Here is a 19,244-nt window from a genome sequence, read left to right on the forward strand (position 1 = left end):
GGGCCCGCGGGCCGAGCGCGGCTCCCCGCGGGGCTGCCGTGCCCGCCGGCCCTGCCCGCCCGGCCGCCACCGGGACCGCTCTCCGCGGGGCGCCGGGCCCGCAGGGCTCCCCTCCGCCCCCGCCTGGGTGCCTCTGGCTTCCCCGAAGGGTCTCATCCGCCTGTCCCCGCCAGTCCGGGAGCCTCCGCCGGGAGGAGGAGGGAGTAGCGGCGGCAAGCGGGCGGCGAGCCCTGCTGGGTCGGGTTACAGGGAGCCACGGAGCGGCGGCGAGGCGGGCGGGGACCGCCTGCGGGGCGGCCGCCGTGCTGCGGGCGCCCCCCCGGGACTCCCCGCCGCTCCCCGCCCCGCGCGGAGGCGCGGCGGGCGCCTCGCCGAGCCCCGCCGTAGCTGCCGAGCCGCGCCGGGCGGCGGGAACAGGCGCGGGCGGACAGGTGCCCTCCTCCCGAAGCGCTGCGCTCCCCGCCGCTGGCATCGCCGCCGCGCCGCACGGCGCTGGGCAGCGCCGCCCGGGCAGCCCCCGAGGTCGCCGCCGCCCGCCGCCAGGGGCAGCTCCGCCGCCCCGATGGCCCCCGCCGCCCCGCCGCCGCCCCTCCCTCGCCGCCGCCGGCCGCGGCGGCCCTAGGGGCGTCGGGGCCCTGCGCTGCCCCGCGGAGGGGAGGCGGAGGCGGCGGCGGCGGGGCGGGGGCGGAGGCGGAGGCGAGGGGGCGGCGGAGCGGCGGCGGAACGCCGGCGGAGCGGGAGCCGGCGGCGGCGATGGATGAGTCGTCGCTGCTGGATCTTCTGGAGTGCTCCGTGTGCCTGGAGCGTCTGGACACCACGGCCAAGGTGCTGCCGTGCCAGCACACCTTCTGCCGCCGTTGTCTGGAGAGCATCGTCAGCTCCCGCCACGAGCTGCGCTGCCCCGAGTGCCGCATCCTGGTGGGCTGCGGCGTGGACGAGCTGCCCGCCAACATCCTCCTGGTCCGTCTCCTGGACGGCATCCGGCAGCGGCCCCGCGCCGCCGGGGGCGCCAGCGGCAGCCCCAGCTCCTCGGCCCCCACGTACCCCCAGCCCGCCGCCGCCCCCAGCGCCGTCGCCGCCGCCGCCGCCTCGGCCGCTGCCAGCCTGCGGGAACTGGCGGCCGCCAGCCGCAGCGCCCTGCTGGGAAAGGTGGGTGCCGGGCCGGGGGCGGGCGGGCCGGGAGCGCGGCCGGGCGGCCCCGGTTCGGCGGCGGGACGTCCCGCGGGCGGCGGAGGGTGTGTGCCCGCGGGCACCGGCGTGCGCCCGCCTCGCGCTTGTGGCCGCTGTTGTGGGAGCTCCCCCGATCTAACGATGGGATGCTCGGACGGGGATGTCCTCTAAGTATTCTGGGCGGCCGCGGGCGGCGGGAGCGGTCGGGACCGCCCCGGGACACCCCCTTTGGGTGGGTTTACATCGGCCGTGGGGCAGCTGCTGCACCGGCGGGCCCCGGGGCCGCCCCCGGTGTAGGAAAGCCGGACGCGGAGTTCTGAACCACAGAGTGCCTCGAAAGCCCTTTTGTCCGGCGTGCCGGGCTGCGCCGGTGCCTGTCAGGTGCGGGCAGGAGCGGCTCCCACCCTCGCACTCACTGCCTGCGGGGCGAAGGCTCCGGCACCGCTCGGCTGGTCCGAGCCCAGGGTGTGCCTCCAAGCCCGGAATTGTCCCCTCCGCTCTCCGGGCGCTGCCGGTGCTGTTACAAGCCCACAGAGCCCTCCTGACAGGCGGAACGGAGCGGGGTTTGAAGCTGAAGCTTCCCCTCTCAAGGGAGCGTAATTTCATTTTTATGTATAAGGTGTGTGATTTATCGAAGGCGAGTACTGCAGCGTGTGCATTTATTTATTGAACTCTTCAATCGAGTGGCCCATCTTGCGCCCTTTAAAGTCCATGACAAGGGTTTCATTGGCTCGGAGAGGACAAGAACAGTTCCTTTCACTGTTCTCTATTGGTCTTTAATGCGATAGGATAAAATTTACAATTGGACCTCTTCAGAAGACTTAGGAATGGAGACAGTCTTAAAACTGTGAACTTAATCTCACTTTTAATGTCATATATACTGGATATGTTTAATTGTCTTTGATCTTTTACGAAATCCACTTGAGGTGTAGTTTGGTGTACAGGCTTTTGATTTTAAAAGGTCAGTGTAGAGATTCCTTGTGAAGTTGTATTGCTATAGTAAATGTTTCAATTAATTATTTTTCTACTTTTTTTTCCTGAAAAAAAGGAATAGACCTGTATTGCTGTTTCAAAGTTTTCCCTACAGGAAATGATGGCAAATGCCACACATTGTTCTGTAAAATTCTGACCTGGAGTTGGAATTGAAATATGCTAGGCAGTATTTCTGGAAGGGTAGATCCTTTATTATTGAGCCATAGTCTTCAATGAGCTTCAGGTACCTAATAATGACTTGTCCAATTTAAAGAAGAAAGGCAATGGAATTCTGCCTTCTGCATTTTTTCCTTGTTTTTCAGCTAAGCTTAGTGCTGTAGCTTTGTCACAGCAGACAACTCCTGTCTTCTTAGTTTCAGCGTTATAGAAAGGGAAGTTTGCATTCATTAGGTAAAGTAAAATATCCCATGGTGGGGTTTGAAGTCCAGGCAGGTGTCTCTTGTGGGAGGCAGGGTCTGCTGAGTACACCTGCAGTGTTTGTGTTGGAGGGGCAGGGTCTTGTGCCCTCACTTGGCTTTTGTGACCATTCCACAAGACAATCTCTGGTTATCAAATCTTTAAGTCCCAGTCAAGCTTGCATATTACAGTGGGGTGCACATGTAATAAAATGCTTGATGGGGAAAGCGATTTGCAAATTTTTAGGGAAATTGAGTTTTTTGTTATTTTACCATAAATTGTCAGTCTTTTAAAAAGTTGCTTCCCTAGCCATTATTGCAGATATCATGTAGTAAATAAAAACACATTGCATGTTGTAATTTTCTGTCTTTGATTGCATAGCACTTTGGTGAGCGTTGGCAGTTCTGTTGTCCATTTCTGTGAGGCTTGTTACCCATCTGAATTTGACAGAAAGCAAAATGACTCGACTTGAGAATCACATTTTGGTTAACAACTGTGTTCTTTTCCCCTTGCTGGGGTTAATGGGTAATTCTGGGGCAGTGGGTCTGCTGGGACAGAGTGGGTCTGTGGAAGTGTTTGCTTGGCCTTTTGACTGATGGCACAGTTTTATCCTGGAAATCAATGCAATGTGCTTGATCCTTACAAGGTTCATTACAGTGAAAGAAAGTCTGAACTAATCTGCTTTTAAAAAAAGCAGCAGGGGAGAATAATCCTCCTTGGAGCTGCTGATACAGCTGATTGCTGAGCAGTCCTGGAGACAAGAGTGCAGAACCTCTCTCCGTACTAAACAATAGATGGTACAATCCAGGCTGGAATCAAGCTTTTTGAGGCTGATACGGAAGAGAAGAATTACATCCCTTTCTCTCTTGCGTTGGTCTTTGACAGCTCAGCTGCCTTGAAGAAAGCAGAAGTGATTCTTTGTGATATATATATTTTTCAGAAATTGCTGTAGATTTGCTGCCTAGGGCTGAAATGCAAATTGCACTACTTTGCTAATTATTACCTTTCATTTTAGATAATGCAGTATATGAAATAGGACATACCATTACGGACTTTTTGGTTAGGAAGGAAAACGCTGATTGTGAAGTGTAATGGCAGAGAGCCAAGGTCACTTCTATCACACTTCAATCTTTCCCAGATCCTTGGACCAGTGTGTTAGAATCACACCAGGGATCTGTTTCTGTGGGAGTTTAATTAACCTTAGAAGACAGAGCAGGGTCAGCCTCTCTGTTGCTATCATGCCTGTGTATTGCTTCTGCACCTTATACTTTGGAGAAATCTTCTTTGCATAGATGCTATTTTCTGAAATCAACACATGTTGTTTGTCTCTTGGGCAAAACTCTGTGTGGTTTGTATTTTTTTTTATCAGGTTTCTGGCCTTTCTTTTCCCATAGTTTGTCGCAGACTTGGTCTGTACAGACTTCTGAAAGCCAGAGTAAGAGGGGCTGAGCTGGGGGTGAACTGGCACTGGCGCTGTTTCTAAAGTTGTCCAAGACCATTCTTCAGAAACACTCCTGAAATACTGTAGGTGTTTGGAGATAGATGGTACATATCTTCACTATGAGAGATGTGGGAGTGCTGTGTACCTACTAATATATAATGGAACAATATTTGGGATCCTATCAATATATAGTGGTGTCACCCAGTGCCTCTGTTTCAGCCTGTAAAAAACCAACAGTCTTGTTCTAAATGATATTGCATATTTTGAGATACTCACATTAAAGCTGTTTAAATGCAGAGAATGGTGTTAGACATTATAAAAGGGTCCAGCTGCTGAAAGAGCACACTGGAAGAATGAAGGAAAGGAAATCCAACAACTGTGTGCCCCCCCACCCCGCTCTGGGAATAGACAGGAGGCTAAGAGTGGTTTATAATGGTAGGCACATTACTCACAAGGTTATAATTTATTGGCTCCTCTGTTTCCATTACCACTGCTGAATTGCTTGGGGAATTCAGGTTCTGTCAAAGTAAATGGCTCCCTTAGATTGTTGAGGCATTATGGTAAATCTGCCTTCTTTACTGAGTGTGGAGTTTGGGGTTGTATTTTTTTAACAATTAATGCAGTTTATCACCAATTTGGTTTTTTTTTGGGGGGGGGGTTAGTTCTTAAGGTCTAATAGCCAGCTAAGTGCATGAAGTCTTTAGTAATTTCCTCCCAAACCAGGCGTCTTTCACTCCAGGTGCAAGGCTTATTGCTTGTTTGGTCATAATACAAACTGAGAACAACATTTGCATGAAAAAGAAACAAGCTAGTAAAACAAAACATGTCTTTTTCCCAGAAGAGAGAACATGGCCGAAGTGATGGATAGGGATGTGGTGTGTTACCAGATGGGTTGTAGGTGCTGGTGAAGAGTGAGATGTGCACATAAGGAAAATGATGTGTCAGCAGCGTGCCTGAGCAAAGTGACGGATGGGCTGCACTCCTGTGTTGCACGGGATGCATCTCGTGTATCAGCTTTGCAGAGCTATTTCTCTGTTTCAGGAGGAAGGCTGCCATTTGCTAGCCCTTGGCTTCACGCGGCTTTTGCAAGCAGAGGGAACAGCGCTAATTTGCTAAATAAGCTTTTCAGCTACTCTGTAGAAATTCTCCAGAAGAGGCATTCTGTCATTTAAGAGTTCTGCCTCATCCTAGGCTGGGCACTGTGGATTAAAGGAGTAGACCTCACGGTATTTCTCTGCTCCCCTGTTTCTTCCTTTTTGGTTACATTGTCTTTCAGGTGAAGATCCCACCCTGGGTTACACAAGAGGAAGCAGATGTAATCTGGCATTTATATGCATTTATATGTATTACAGCAGGAGAGGACTGTGAAGGGAACACACTCTTTCTTGGGGAGAGGGTAGTCTTCAGCTTGCCTTTTTAATGGTCAGGCTTGCACAGACTAGAGTGCTGTTCAGCAGTGTGCCATGTACATAAACCCAGGGACTTACCTTACTTTTGTTCATTCTCTTTGATTTATTTGCTTCTGATGCTGTAGTTTCACTGATCAGCACTTGAACTTTGTCATAAAGCCATCCAGAAAGGAGTGATGTTCCATGTGTCAAAGGCTCTGATCTTGAGGATTTCCTTTTTGTCTGGCAGATGGCTAAAAATGTGTTTTGACACAGGAGATTAACTACCATACTAAAGGGTATTGTGAAGAATATAGCCAGAAGTATTTAAAACCCCAGCAGCTGAAGCTGTCTCCACAGAAATGAGTGAGCAAAGGAGAGGGGATTGCTGAGGGTCTGTGTCAGAGAAATTCATCATTCACTGAGCACTTAGACTTTCCAGAAAATGTGCCATTTGCAGGTGTCACCTTTATGTCCATTACGTTTTCCAGAAACAGAGTATTTTTACTCGTGATTTTTTTTGTGTGATGATGTTATTTTACTTGCAAGCTAGAAAAATGTGTCATGGACCTGATGTGACCAAAGGGGGCCAGTGCTGACAGTGGACTTTTTCTTCTGAGCTGGGGTGGCCAGCAGTGGCTCAGTTGCACCTAAAAAAGTTTAGGGACAGTGGAGAGGGCTTTGTGTCATTAGCCCTAAACCCTCCCTATTAGTTTGTGTCAGTGTGACATGCCTCTGTAGGACTCCTCTTGATGTCAAATGTTTGTGCTAAGTTTAATCCTTGCACATCATCCTTCTGAATGATTCATGATGAGTGCTGGTAATGTTAGCATATGACAGGGTTCCTATGCATCAAAGACAGATGGATAGGCTTGCTCAACTCAGCCCTAAAGTGCACATTTCAACCCTGGCAATTTTTGCCCAGCTGCCCGAAAGCCCTGCTGTGGTTTCAGGGCACATGCAGAACATGGTCATTGATGTCTAGCGAGCTGCATGACCTTTCTGGGCTTCACATTTCCCAGCTGGAAACCTGCCCCAGTAGCAGTAGCCCACCCTCGTGTGCTTCTCAGTCTTCCAAAGGAAGCTGCCCTGTGAACACAGAATTATTACAAGAGAAGCTGGGTTTTGGGAAAATTGAAAAGTGCTGGCTGTATGTGCTGAAGCTGCAATGGTTATTTTCTGCTGTTGTGTGGGGTTTGGCAGAGATGCTGTGCTGGGTTTGCGGGGAGCGCCGGCGCAGGGATGCAGCGATGTGTGCTGCACATGGACTGTAATAGTACACTGTATTCCTTGTTTCTAATCTTATCAGTTCATGTTCAGGCAGACTCCTGGCTCTGGCTCGGTGCCCAACAGGTCGGACAGGCTGCAGGCTGTGGCTGGTAATGCTGGGTGCCTGCGCTTGCAGGTCAGGGGGAGGCTACGCATGCTCTTTCTAGATGAAGCTGTGTCCATACGATCAATAAGCTGCTACACAGAGTGCTACAACAATTTTTTATTTATGCCACGGAGGATTTCTTTCTCTGAGAAGGTATTTTCTTATACTGTAGTTATTTTGTTCGGCTGTCATAATTTTGGCTTAGTAATCCTATTACAATTTTATCTTGACAAGGCTGGGTAGTTCTTGAATTTTGCACTGTTATCTTTATACTGTCCCCTCTAATTTCACTATTCTGTTCAGTATTTCATGTTGTTTCTCTTAAGAAACAGTGCTCAAATTTCAGAATAAAACCATAGTTTACTCTTGCAATTTAGTGACCCACCTGAAATAGCTTCAGCTGTGAGGTGGTTTGTTTTCAAAGCTGTAGATCATTCTTTCTTAGAAGCCTTTTCTTAAGCTTCAGGAGGCATTATAACTAATATTTCACTCTGATTAATGTCTTTAAGCTTTGCAACATTGTAATTGATGACCTATAGAGCACTGGATTTATTCTATGTTCAGGGACTTTGTGACTTCTACAGACAAAAACTGCTGGGGATTAACACGGTTTCTGCTTTACTGCATTCACTCATCTCATATCAAGCTAAAATTTTGCAAACATGTTCAATGCAGTCCTGTTAAAATCTGATATTTTACAGCAGTTTTTCCCAATCTGCCATGAGCTGTCATGGGAAGAACCCAAGATTAGCTCTAACAGGACATGAGTGCCTGGACAAAGACGAACTACAGGATTTGAGAAGGTTGCATGACCTTGGCATTGCCCAGCTCCCACAGCAGCTGTGCTTCTGCAGCTGGGGAGGGAGTCACAGGGAAATACAGTGCCAGCTGAAAGCTACCTGTTTATCCCTAGTCTTGCACCAAAACAAACTGCTCCTAATGGCAGAATCCTCTTGCTTGGAGGAGCCTGGTACTTTGGCTGCAAAGTTACTGGTCTGACTGTTATGCACCAAAAAAAATAAAAAGAGAAAAATTTTTTTCTAGTGCATGATGCAGATGGGCCTGTGAACAGGTTCTCCCCATATGCCATCCCCCTATCCTCTTTCTTTTGCTAGTTTGGATTCTTCTGACAGCTTGAGCCATGCCTTTTCCTGACTGTATGGGTTGGTGGGGGAGTTGCTGATGTGCTGGTTTTGCTCACTTGGCTCCATTACCGTCTTCTCAGCAATAATGTTAAACTTATTACCTCCTCTTTGTGGGAAGCTTTGCTTATGTTGCTAGAGGATTGCTGAAAAACCTTTAAAATTGTTTGAATAGCTTTAAAAAGAAAAACCCAGAGCGTGTGCCTAATAATTTAATCTAATTGTCTTTGTATGTAATTTGAATGGTTTTGTTCCGTTAGACAGAACAAACATTAATTTAATGATGCATGTACATGAGATGGCTCTTAGGGGAAGAACAGAAGGAGAGAGTATTACTTTTGGTATTAAAAAGACATTTTGTTTTCAAAAGCAGAGAGGAAAAATGTAAAACATCTGGAATCAAGAGCACTCTCTGACCAGCCTTTTGAGCATAAGTTCCATTGGTTCCCCAGAACTTGCTGCTCACTGATAGCTATCAGCTGGGGTGACCTGTGAACTCAGGTGATGGGCAGCTGAATATCTGCCCCAAGGAGCTGATGGAGCTCTTCAGGTGTCAGTGGAAGGACTCCTCACTTGGCCCTGGGCTCAGTCTTTCACATCTGCAGGCTGGCTATTGAGGGGTTAAATAGTGAAAAACTTGCTTGGCTGTGTTTTACAATTGGTTTCTGGCACTCTCAGAGCATGGGTTGGCCCCTGCTGGAGTTTGGCTTCGTGTCCTGTCGGAGTGGTTGGGATTTTTGGTGCGGCTGGTCTGTTTGCATGTGGTTGACCGAGGGCAGGGGTTTCTGAGGGACACAGATCCTCATGAACAATTGAAAGCTGTTTCTGCAGCAGGTCACCATCTTGGCCCATTTTGGAAACAGGAGGGCTTAGCTGTCTGGTTCACAGCGCTGGGTGCCAGGAGGAGAAGGAAGGCTGTGGGATTCGCTAATTAAAGAAAGGGAGAGATGGAGCTGTTTTCTTTTACCGTGGTGTTTGCATAATATAATTTGAATCAGGAATGCTGAGGAATTTCTGTCCACTTGCAGTGGCAGTGGGACAAAGGTGCAAAACCCTTTCCTGCTTTGCAGCATTCAGCCTCTTTTTAAAGATACCTAAAGGATTTGTGGTAGGGAGGAATTTGTCCCTCATGTTGGCTGTCAACACGAATATGATTTATCAGACAAGTGAAACTAATGCTGTATATGGTTAAGGAGTGCCTTTCTGTGCACAAAAATGGTATTTATGAGAAGAGATTGCTTCTTACTCAATGCTTAGAGTGTCTTTCCACTGCTACAGCAACAAGCACAAGAGTCTGATTATTCAGGCAAGTTAGCATTAATTTTTTTCCAAGTTTTTTTAAAAATCTGATGCAAACCAATATGAATTTGCCATTGCTAATTTTAGAGTGGTCTGCTTGTATAAGATAACAAATCCCAGTTTTACTCTGAAGAGAAAGTATTTTAACAGAAGGCTGGCAAGATTGTTATCAAAATGCTAATGATCATTTCTCCTACAGTCTCAGTTATTTTCAGAGGGAGGACTAGAATAGATACATAATCTGAATAATATTGATTTTAATATGTATTACTGTCTCATTAAGCTGTTACAGTCTTTCCCCTTCTGGACAAAGGTTCATTAATTGCTGCAGTTGATGTATCATTGAAGTGGGTTTAGGTGCCAGAAGAGTATAGGGAAAGAGAGATCTAAAATGTTGACTGTGCAGTAGTGGATGGACCTTTGGGTTAAGATATTACAGCCCTAACCAAACAAAGGGGACACGGCTGTGTTTGATGTGCTGCCTCCTGATTGCCTTCCCTGCAACAGCCAAGAAGTCAGCCAAACACAGGCACTGTCATATTTACTTTCCTAAATGATCATTTCAGTAAATATTACTGAACATGTTTATTTGTGGATTACTTTCAGGCCAATTCCAATAAAAAAATCCTCTGTGACTTACTATAAAAAGACATAATTTTATGAATTTACTTATTAATTTCTAAATTAATTTTGAAACAGCTTTAACAGCTTTTAGTAGGCTGCCTCTTTACTGGCTGCCTTCATATGTGTTTTGAAATGCTTTTATTTCTGCTTGTACCAGGTTTACAATATTGTCATTCTTATAAGCAAATCAATATGTTTTCGTTTCCAATGACTGCAGTAATTTATGAATTTGTAATTATTTTAATGCAGTGAAATCGAAGGAAGTAGAAGGAAGATTTTGTTTTGATTGTGTTTTGATTGACTTCAACTTACATTTAGTTGTCTGTAAACATGGTACACTCAAATATAAGTATGTATACTATGTATAGATATATCTATCTGTATATCTATCTCCCTGAATGTATATTTTCTTGTCAGGTGGGCCTGTTCCATGCATTCTCATGTCCACATCTAGTAAATTGTGCGTTATTGTCAGACACACGTGTGTGTTGTGTCACAGCGCAGTGCCTGGTCCAGCCACATCTCTGGATGTGTGTCCGTGGGGACACGTGTCCTCAGGGGATCATAGGAGCACACCCACACAGCCTCCTCCTGCACCCCAAAAACACAGGCCTGTGCTTGTTGTGAGAGGGAGAAGGGATGTCCAGCAAGGGTTGGCTGGAGAGGAGGAGGAGGAGGAATGGGTCCTGGTGAGCTGCAAGGCGCCTCTTCCTCGAGGGTGCTGGGACAAGTCGTGATGGGCTCTTCCGATGCTCATTGCTGAGCCTCCTGCTGATTTCATGCTAAAATGTCACGAGATTAGGCACAGAAATAGCACAGACTCTCCTGACAGCAGTGGGATCTGTAGCATGTTGAGTGGGCACGATGCATCCTTGCTGGGGCTGCTGCTGCTCAGCCAGCTGTGTGTAGGGAGGGTGCAGCGCTGTGGAAGAGGCAGGCGAGGACATCTTTGTGTTCAGTCCAGAGCATCTTGCATTTCAGCCAAGAGCTTTTGTGTGGAGAGCCTCATTCTTTTGCATATGCTCTTTCTAAAACAAATCATAAACCCCCCTGGGAGAATAGAGTCATATACACACGTCATAAAATACAGTAAAAATAGTAGTTGACAACCATGAGATGAAATTTTTTGCTTATTCTCTTCTGCTGTGTAGGTAATTATGGTGTTAGATCTTGGTGGGAAACATCTGACTATTTATATTTCACACTCATGCAGCAATGTAAAATCTGAACCAATTACACCTTTTTAAAAATTAGTAATTTTTTTTATAAAAGGAAAGCATGTTACCTTTGATCTATATTGCAGAAGGGAAAATTATTTTTTCCTAGAGTTTTATCTGTTCTTTTGATAAACACAGGACTTCCTTTTATGTGCAGTTAGTCTCACTTCTGTCTGAGTGTAAACTTCCATGATGGTCACTACTGTTAAAAATAATTCAGCACATTTTAAAGAAGGGACTGTGGAGGTTTCATCATCTATGATAATATTGTTCAGCCAGGGAGAGGTCATTTTCTGCTTCCTAAAAACAAGAACTCAGTGGCCAGGGTTGAATGGCCGTCTCCCCTTCATCCCTGGCTTCTAAAACCAGGAAGCAAGTAGCTAAAGGGAAAGTTGGTGTCTTCCTCCCTTTGTCTTGTCAGCAGCACACTAGAAGAAGTACAGAGGTGCTCAGACCCACAAGGTGTTCAAGAGCCAGTTTCTTTCTTTCTTTCTTCCAAGAGCCAGTTTGCTTTCCAGTTTCTTCACTTGTGATGTTCATTTCATATGAATTTTATACTGTTGAAATCGCTGTTGCTAAAATTGGTTTTACCTGTTGAATTGAAAAAATCCCAAAACAACAAGATCTAGCATTTAATTTGCTGCCTTGTGCAGTGTGTAGAGCAGAGAGACGAGTCGTGTCTACCCCCTATAAATGAGAGCAGGAAATAGGTTTGGTGCCTCAAGCACTGTGATTATCCGGGGGACTGGGGGGAGTTTGTTGTGCTGTTTAATGCATCTCATCTCCCAGCTGTTTCACCCACCTTTAAAAAGATCCAAAAAATAGGAATACCAAAAGCAAAGTGCTTTGTTGGTAAAGGTAACAGAAGATCCAGCAAAGGGTCTGTGTCATTGTGTCCTTTCTGCAGTGCTTCATCTCATTTGAAGACATCCAGCAGTCAGGAGTGTGCAGGAACAGTCTGTCCAGGAGCTGGGCTCTGGTTCTCCTGTTCTCTTTCTCCACATGAATCCTCACTTTTCAGTGGGCTAGGGCACCTGCCTGTGCCTTCACTCCTGCCTGTTGAATTTTTAACCTCCCAAACTGCACATCCTCTCTAGCCTATATTGCAGAACCCAGCTTTCAGGATGAGCATCATCACCTTTTTTCTGTGTGATGAGGATCCAGAAGTTCAGCTCCTTTCACGTGGGTGATTAAGTGCTTCAGGAGTCACTGGTGCTAGTGGTCAGGGACCCTGGGAGAGGGGGATGCCTGGTGGTAGCTAATGATAGAATGACTGTACCAAGTAGAGTCATACTGAAAGGCAGCACAGGGCTGGGCAGAAAATGAGAGAGAGAGGAGCATTTTGGATGTTCAGTTTCCTGTGGGAGTAGAGCTTGTGTTAAAAATATGAGGGAGGTATTTAGGGAGAGTTTGCCCTGACAGCATTGTAGATTGGAGATTTGGAGATCATGTTGAACTTTCTAAGTCTCTGTACCCCATTCTCTGAGGTCAGAAACCTGTGCTGCACCAGGGACATGATCAGCTGTTGCTTGATGAGCATCTTTCTCATTGCTACAGCAAGAAAGGACTTGGTAGGCTTGTGCTTTGTCATTGAATTAACACTCCCAAGACTCAGCCTGCTTTGACTGCCCCTCTTCACACAGGCCACCACTTACTTAGAATACAGAGGCAGGGACAGCTGTCTCCGGCCAGTGAACATGGGAGGAGAATTCAGGGTGCACAGAGATGACAATAAAAGGGGCACAGTACCGAGGAGAAGAGGGGATGTTTCCAATGCCTGATGTTCTTCAATTCTTTGTAGTTCTTTGTTCTTCATCAAATGAGGTTCAAAAATTCCAGGAGGTATTCCATTTGTTCCAGCCTTGTTCATGTGTTTTGGATTTTTGTTAGTTTGGTTTTATACAAAATAAGAATGTAAATTCTTCCTTTCTCAAGTGACGAGATGAAAGGAAATTACTTTAAGTTGCACTAGGAGAGGTTCAGATTAGATATTAGAAAAAAAAAATTACTGAAAGACTGGTTAGGCATTAGAGTGAATGGAGTCAACATCTCTGGAAGTGTTCAAGAGGCATCTGAATGTGTCACTTGGGATATGGTTTAGGAGTGATTAGGGTGGTGCTGGGTGGGTAGTCTTGAAGATCTCTTCTAACCTTGATGATTCTGTGATTCCCTCAGCAATACCCTTCATGTAGTGAGTAGTTTCTATGCTAGAATGCTGCCCTGCCAGAGAGGGTTTTCTTATTTAAGTTGATCATTTGAGGATTAATTAATCTGATTATGAAAATTGTGGTGAAAGAGGAGTGGTTGTTTTAGGATCTTGGATGTAGGAGAAGTGTATTTCCTTTATACTTTCTGTAGTTATTATTCAAGAGACTTTTTGTTGACGCAGGGGCTGGGGTGAAAAGAGTCTGAGCTCACGGCTGAATTTAGAGATAGCAGGAAATAGGATATATTTGAGGTTCCTCAGCTGGTCTGATGCTTTTGATGAATATGAGCTTCTTTGATTGAGTCATCTCATGAGTTTTGGGTAATGATGCCGATTCCCCAAATCAGTCAGTGCTGGTGAAAAAAATAGAAGCTAATAGAAGCTAAACACTGAGCACAGACTGTGGTCAGCCTGCAGTTGTCTCATTAGTGTGTAAACTCAGAGCCATTGGCAGCGAGCAGATCAAGACCAAAATGAATCTGAGGTAAAACAGTAAAGGTTACTTCAGGGTTTTTTTTTGGTGGGTTTTTCCCCTCCTCTGAAGAGTTTAAAAGAGCATTAAATGATGCCTCTATAGCAATATTTCATTTTTTGATGTCATGTAGTTGCAGACCTAAGAAAGTAATAGTGTGAGGAGATTCTGATCCTTGTTATCTTCAGTATTCTAGCTGTTTAGTAGCTTTGTCTGAGTGAGTTTAAATATACACTCTTCTGGTTTTTGTGGCTTTTTTCAGTAATTAATGAAGAATGTGAGTAATCTGCTACTTGACAGATCTGCTCTTTAGGACTCTGACTCTGTTTGGTGGGAGGTGTGAGAAATCACTACTGTAGTATGTAGCAATATTGTAGCACCTCAGTAGAACCATTTTGGAGAGCGTTACTGGAAGGCAATAGTGTCCTTCCTAGGAATAAAAGCTTGAGAAACATCATTCAAATAGCTTTGCTTCATTGACTTGGTGAAAATATTATTCAAGATAATGGTTTGCACAGATGGAGTTGCTGTATTACTTCACTGTAGGTCTGTCAGGTGTTACTATTTTCTGCTCTGCATGCCATGAATAGATTTACTTTTTCCCTCTTACTTAATGTATTGTCTTTGTTTGCACATGCAAGAAGCAAAAGGAAACAATTTTGCCAGGAATAAAAGACTCATGTGGAGGCTGTGTCCTTGTCACCATGAGTTCAGGCCATGGAGGGGTTTGCTTCCATTGGGGTGTGGGAGGATGCTTTCACTTGGGCTTGATGGGAGGTGACAGCTCAGGAAACCCCCATGGCCCACTCATGTCCCATGCTGCTGGTGCGCCTTGCTGCTTACTGCTGCCTGGGCAGCAACATCTCAGTGTCCCCATTGCCATCTCCCCTTGGCATTGTCTCTGCCCCATTGCCATCGCCCCTTTGTCCCACTGTGTGGGGCAGCAGACAGCCTCTGTAGCAGAGCTGTTTCTGAGCTTTGACCCTCCCTATTCATTTTGCCTGTGAGCAGCATTGGAGCAGAGATGGACCAAATGAATGGCTGATGTCCAAATGGAGATGTGGACACCATGTGGTGTTCCTTAGGTTCTTTACTGGGACCAGTACTGTTCAGTATCTTCATTAATAACATAGACATGCGATTGAGTTCACCCTCAGCAAACTGCTGATGACACATGTCAAGTGGTGCCATTGGTATGCTTGAGAGAAGGTGTGCCATCCAGAGGAGCCATGGCGGGTTCAATGAGTGGGTCCACGTGAACCTCATGGAGTTCAGCCAGGCCAGGTGCAAGGTTTGGCCCTCTGGCAAACACCTCTGTCACTACGGACTGGGTTACAGATGGACTGGGCACCCCTCTGCCTAGAAGGATTTCAGGATACTGGTGCCTGGAAAGCTGGGCATGAGCTGACAATGTTCAGATATGTCCTGGCCTGAATCCAAAGCAGCGTGGCCAGCAGATTGAGGGAGGTCATTCTACCCTTCTTCACTCTCAGTAGACCCCACCTTGAGTACTCCAGCTCTGGGGTGCCCCATACAAGACAGATGTGGACCTGTTAGAGGGGGTCCAGAGGAAGGCTGGAGCACTTCTCTTAGCAAGACAGGCTGAGAGACTTGGGTTTGTTCAGCCTGGAGAAGTGAATGTTCCAAGGGGACCTTATTACAGCCCTACAGTACCTACAAGGGGCTTACATGAAAGATGTATGGAGATTTTTTTTTCTCCAGGGCCTGTAGTTAGTTACAGGACAAGGGGTAGGAGATTTTCAGTGTAAGAGGGTAGATTTAGATTAGATATAAGGAACAAATTCTTTGCTGTGAGGGCTGACGAGGCACTGGAACAGGTTTTCCTGAGAAACTGTGGATGCCCCATCCCTGGAAGTGTTCAAGGCCAGGTTGGATGGGGCCTGGAGCAATCTGGTCAGTAGGAGGTGTCCCTGCCACTGGAAGGGGGTTGGAACTAGATGATCTTTAGGGTCTCTTCCATCTCAAACCATTCTGTGATTTTGTGACTCCACAAGCAGAGAATGAGCACAGAAAATAGGATGTGGCAGACACAGCTGAGGCAGCAGCTCTCCGGCCATACAGAACAACACACAACTTTCCCAGGCCTTTCTGGGAAAGGCTGTGAGAAGATCAGAGCAAAGAATGAGAAACAATTCTTATCTTCACTTGCTGCACCTGTTATTGTGAACATGTAAAATGTGTTATAGAGATTTGTTTACCACAGGGTGATTTCTTAATTAGCCAGTGGTGATGGTGCTTGGATTGGTGGACCAGTTAGGTCCAGGTGTATCATTGCTGTGTATAAGAGCTATGAGTTTCTTAATAATGATATAATATAATAAAGGGACTGATCAACCTTCTGTGAATCATAGAGTCAGTGCTAATTATTACTCAGCTAGGGGCCCATTGCAGTGACACACAGCTATAGACAGTGAAAAGTAAATGTTGTAACATGCACGTGTATGTGTTTTATGAGGTTACAGTGGTGCACATATCTACCGTGGATTCTTTAAACACTGTGATGCAATATGAAGATGCTACAAGGAAAATTGTATTTTTATGCTGAAAGGTTTCTTTGGGTGTAATGCTTCCAAATTGAATATAGAATTGAATAAAAATAGTCATTCTCTTATCTTTATTCCATCATAGCTTTGCTGGAGGAATTCCTTTGAATTGCAGAAAAAAGTTATAGTGGAAAAATCATTTGACATTCATAACAAATATAGTCTCATCTTTAATGGATTGTTTATATTTTGCAATGAGCGTTCTTTTTCTGAACAATAACAGTAAATTCTTGACCTTTTGTTACAGTTTCCAGTTCTTCAATAAATACAGGAGTCTTTCATTAGTTTTTCTTAACTCCACAGCAAACAGTAAATTTCAGTGCTTCCCTTGTGGATGAGAAGTTAAAGCAGGACCATAGGGACCCACTACCGGCACAGCAGGACCAGGGAGTGATCACACTCCTCCAGACTTGAGCACTGTGCACTTGTGGCACTTGATGCACTCAAGCTCTTGTCATCATCCTCATGTTTGGAAGGAGCATGGCAGAAATTTCACACGAGCTCCACCTCCTTTTCTGTGTGCTACAGCTCTCTTTGGCTTATAGTCAAGTTTAGTTGCTTTAGTTGCTGAAATGGTTTTCCTGTTCTATTTCCTAGTATTAAATTGCTGTAAAATTAACTGGAAAAGTGCTATTATGTACCCTGTTTCTTTCTTTTTTCTTCACATTCTGTTTTGTTTTTTTTTTGTTTGCATATGTTTAGTTTTCCTTTATTTTCTCTTTTATTGCATCTGTGAAGCTTTTATTCTCAATTTTCATGTCATTTGACATATGAGAGAAGCCAAATAAAATATTTCACTTTTCTGTTTCAAGTTAAAAACCAGTTTTTATGCTGAACAATAACTGTATTACAAGGAAGCCTGATGTGCCCTCAGTGCCATTACAATGTGTTGAATAAAAGGTAATTTAATGGAAACAGCGGAGTATTTGAAAGTTCACTGCATGAAAATTGGATTTTTGCCTTTTATTATTTACATTGCACCTTATTCATATTTAAGGCCACAGGGATTATCATCCTTCTTAATGGCTTTATTTAATAAAGACTTTGCATTTCACAGTATAGGATCGGGCACAGGCTTCAATCTGTTATCAGGATTTCAATTAAGTGGCTTTAGCTTCAGCTGACCTATAAATCCCATAAATATATCTAAATAATTAATTTGCTTTTACTGGCTACTTTTAAATACAGCTGCTATGTACTTAGCTGCTGAATGGTACTCCAATGCTCATAGCTTGCTTTTCCTGTTATGATTCTAAAGATTACATGTGTCTGTTGAAGTGACTGGCTAGGCCAGGGCTGGTCTCTATATTTAAAATACCTTGCAGAGGGGCTGCAGTTGTGGCTGAGGATCATTGCAGCTGGGATGTAATGCACCTTGAATTTTGGGAGGAGAGGCCAGGAATGAGTAGATGTTGTGGATCAACACATCCCTTAACTGGACTGAATCATCCTCTGGCTGTGATTATGTATTTTGTAAACCTGGGGTTGGATGCAATCGATTCCAGGGTGGAGGAGTGGTGATAAGTACAGGAGACTGAATGAAATTCTGTTGCTCTTGCATTTGAATTCTGTTGCTCTTCACCTAAGAAGAGTCATACGCCAGTGTAATTTTGCAGTCAAGGTTGGGGTTTTTTTTTTAGGTCACATTTAAATCTTGCTAAGCACGCAAAACAAATAACGATGTTAATTTTTTGCTGCACCCCCTTGGATATTGAGAGAGGCTGAAATTTAAGTGAGCATTATAAACAGGCTTGAAAATGAGTTCCTCAAAAGTATACAGAGATAGGGTCCATCACTTCCAGTATTTCCTCCTATAAATTCACTCCCTGCAGACCAAAATGCTGATACCCTGAAATAAGGAATCAGCCTTGTGCCAGGCTCTGGGTACAAAGCAAGTACCAAACAATCAGTTTGGTGGGACCCATGAAGCATGGGCTCATGAAGCCAGCTCGATGCCCACCACAGCTGCCCCCTGGCCAGAAGAGAGGAGCAGTCCATGCCCCCGAGCTGCTGGGTGCTGCACGCAGGGATGCTCAGGGATTCACCCCAGAGCAGCAGGATGGCATCCAGACTGGCAGCCCTGCAAAAGCGCTACTGATGTGGGGATCCTGCTCTTTCCAAAGTTATTCCAGCTGGCTTACACCCTGAGGACTGAAGATTTGAGCCCTTCAGGGACCTGCAAAGACCAGAACACCAGTCGAATTTAAAATGCTTAAGTTACAATACCTAATGCTTTAAAAATATTTTCTGCCTATCAATGCATGATTAACTGAGTGTATGTACTCAAAGAGAAATGTAATATTTATTAAACACAGTTAATTTAGACATTTTGGCATTTGGTATGCAAAGATTATGCATTTTTCCCAGGAGTTATGTTAATTATTTCAGCATGATAAGTTTAATTTTAAAAGGGTTTTTCATTGCTAAAGGGAGTGTTATATGTGCATGTGTACAAGGAGGACTTTAATTAAAATTTCTGTTCTCCATTGTTTCAGGAGTTTAAAATGCACTTTCTCCTCTGTGAGTCAAAAAGGCTGCTTAAATTTACAGGGCTCAAGGAGTTAATGTATGAAAATGAAGACATTCAAGGTTATATTGCTGACAGTGCCATTGTGTTGGCAAAGGAAAACGATGAAACACAGCCTCAATTTACTTCTCATGCTAAATAGTATTTTGTTCTGTATTGTTAGAAGAAATCATTCCATATCTGGAGAATATGGAAAACATGGAAATCATGATGCTGCCTCTGCTGACCTTAATACAATTTTATTTTTAACTATTTCTTTCCCAGACCTCCTGAAAGGCTTGAAATAAAAACAACTCTGTTTTTCTGAGGACGGTCTGAGAATTTTAAATATGATCCTCATTTTTGGTGCCTACTGCAACAGATAAAATATGGGAAGTTCTCCTAATGTTTGTCTATACATCTGGACACTGGGAAACTGATGCTCTTAGAC

At 45.2% G+C, this 19,244-nt stretch overlaps 1 protein-coding gene across 2 annotated transcripts in view; it reads left to right on the top strand.

The window, feature by feature from the left end:
- The first annotated feature begins 745 nt into the window (after positions 1 to 745).
- SH3RF3 (SH3 domain containing ring finger 3) overlaps positions 746 to 19,244 on the top strand; it is a 250,803-nt gene continuing 232,304 nt past the window's right edge. The window contains exon 1 of one of the 2 annotated variants that reach the window (XM_074535902.1): positions 746 to 1,149. In XM_074535902.1, the coding sequence (XP_074392003.1) occupies positions 754 to 1,149 (396 nt within the window). In that variant the 5' untranslated portion in view covers positions 746 to 753. Of the gene's footprint in view, positions 1,150 to 6,685; positions 6,917 to 19,244 lie in introns of those variants that run through there. The other variant, XM_074535903.1, reaches the window with a different exon arrangement.

This window comes from Zonotrichia albicollis, chromosome 2 (assembly GCF_047830755.1).
Source record: "Zonotrichia albicollis isolate bZonAlb1 chromosome 2, bZonAlb1.hap1, whole genome shotgun sequence".
Taxonomy (NCBI): domain Eukaryota; kingdom Metazoa; phylum Chordata; class Aves; order Passeriformes; family Passerellidae; genus Zonotrichia; species Zonotrichia albicollis.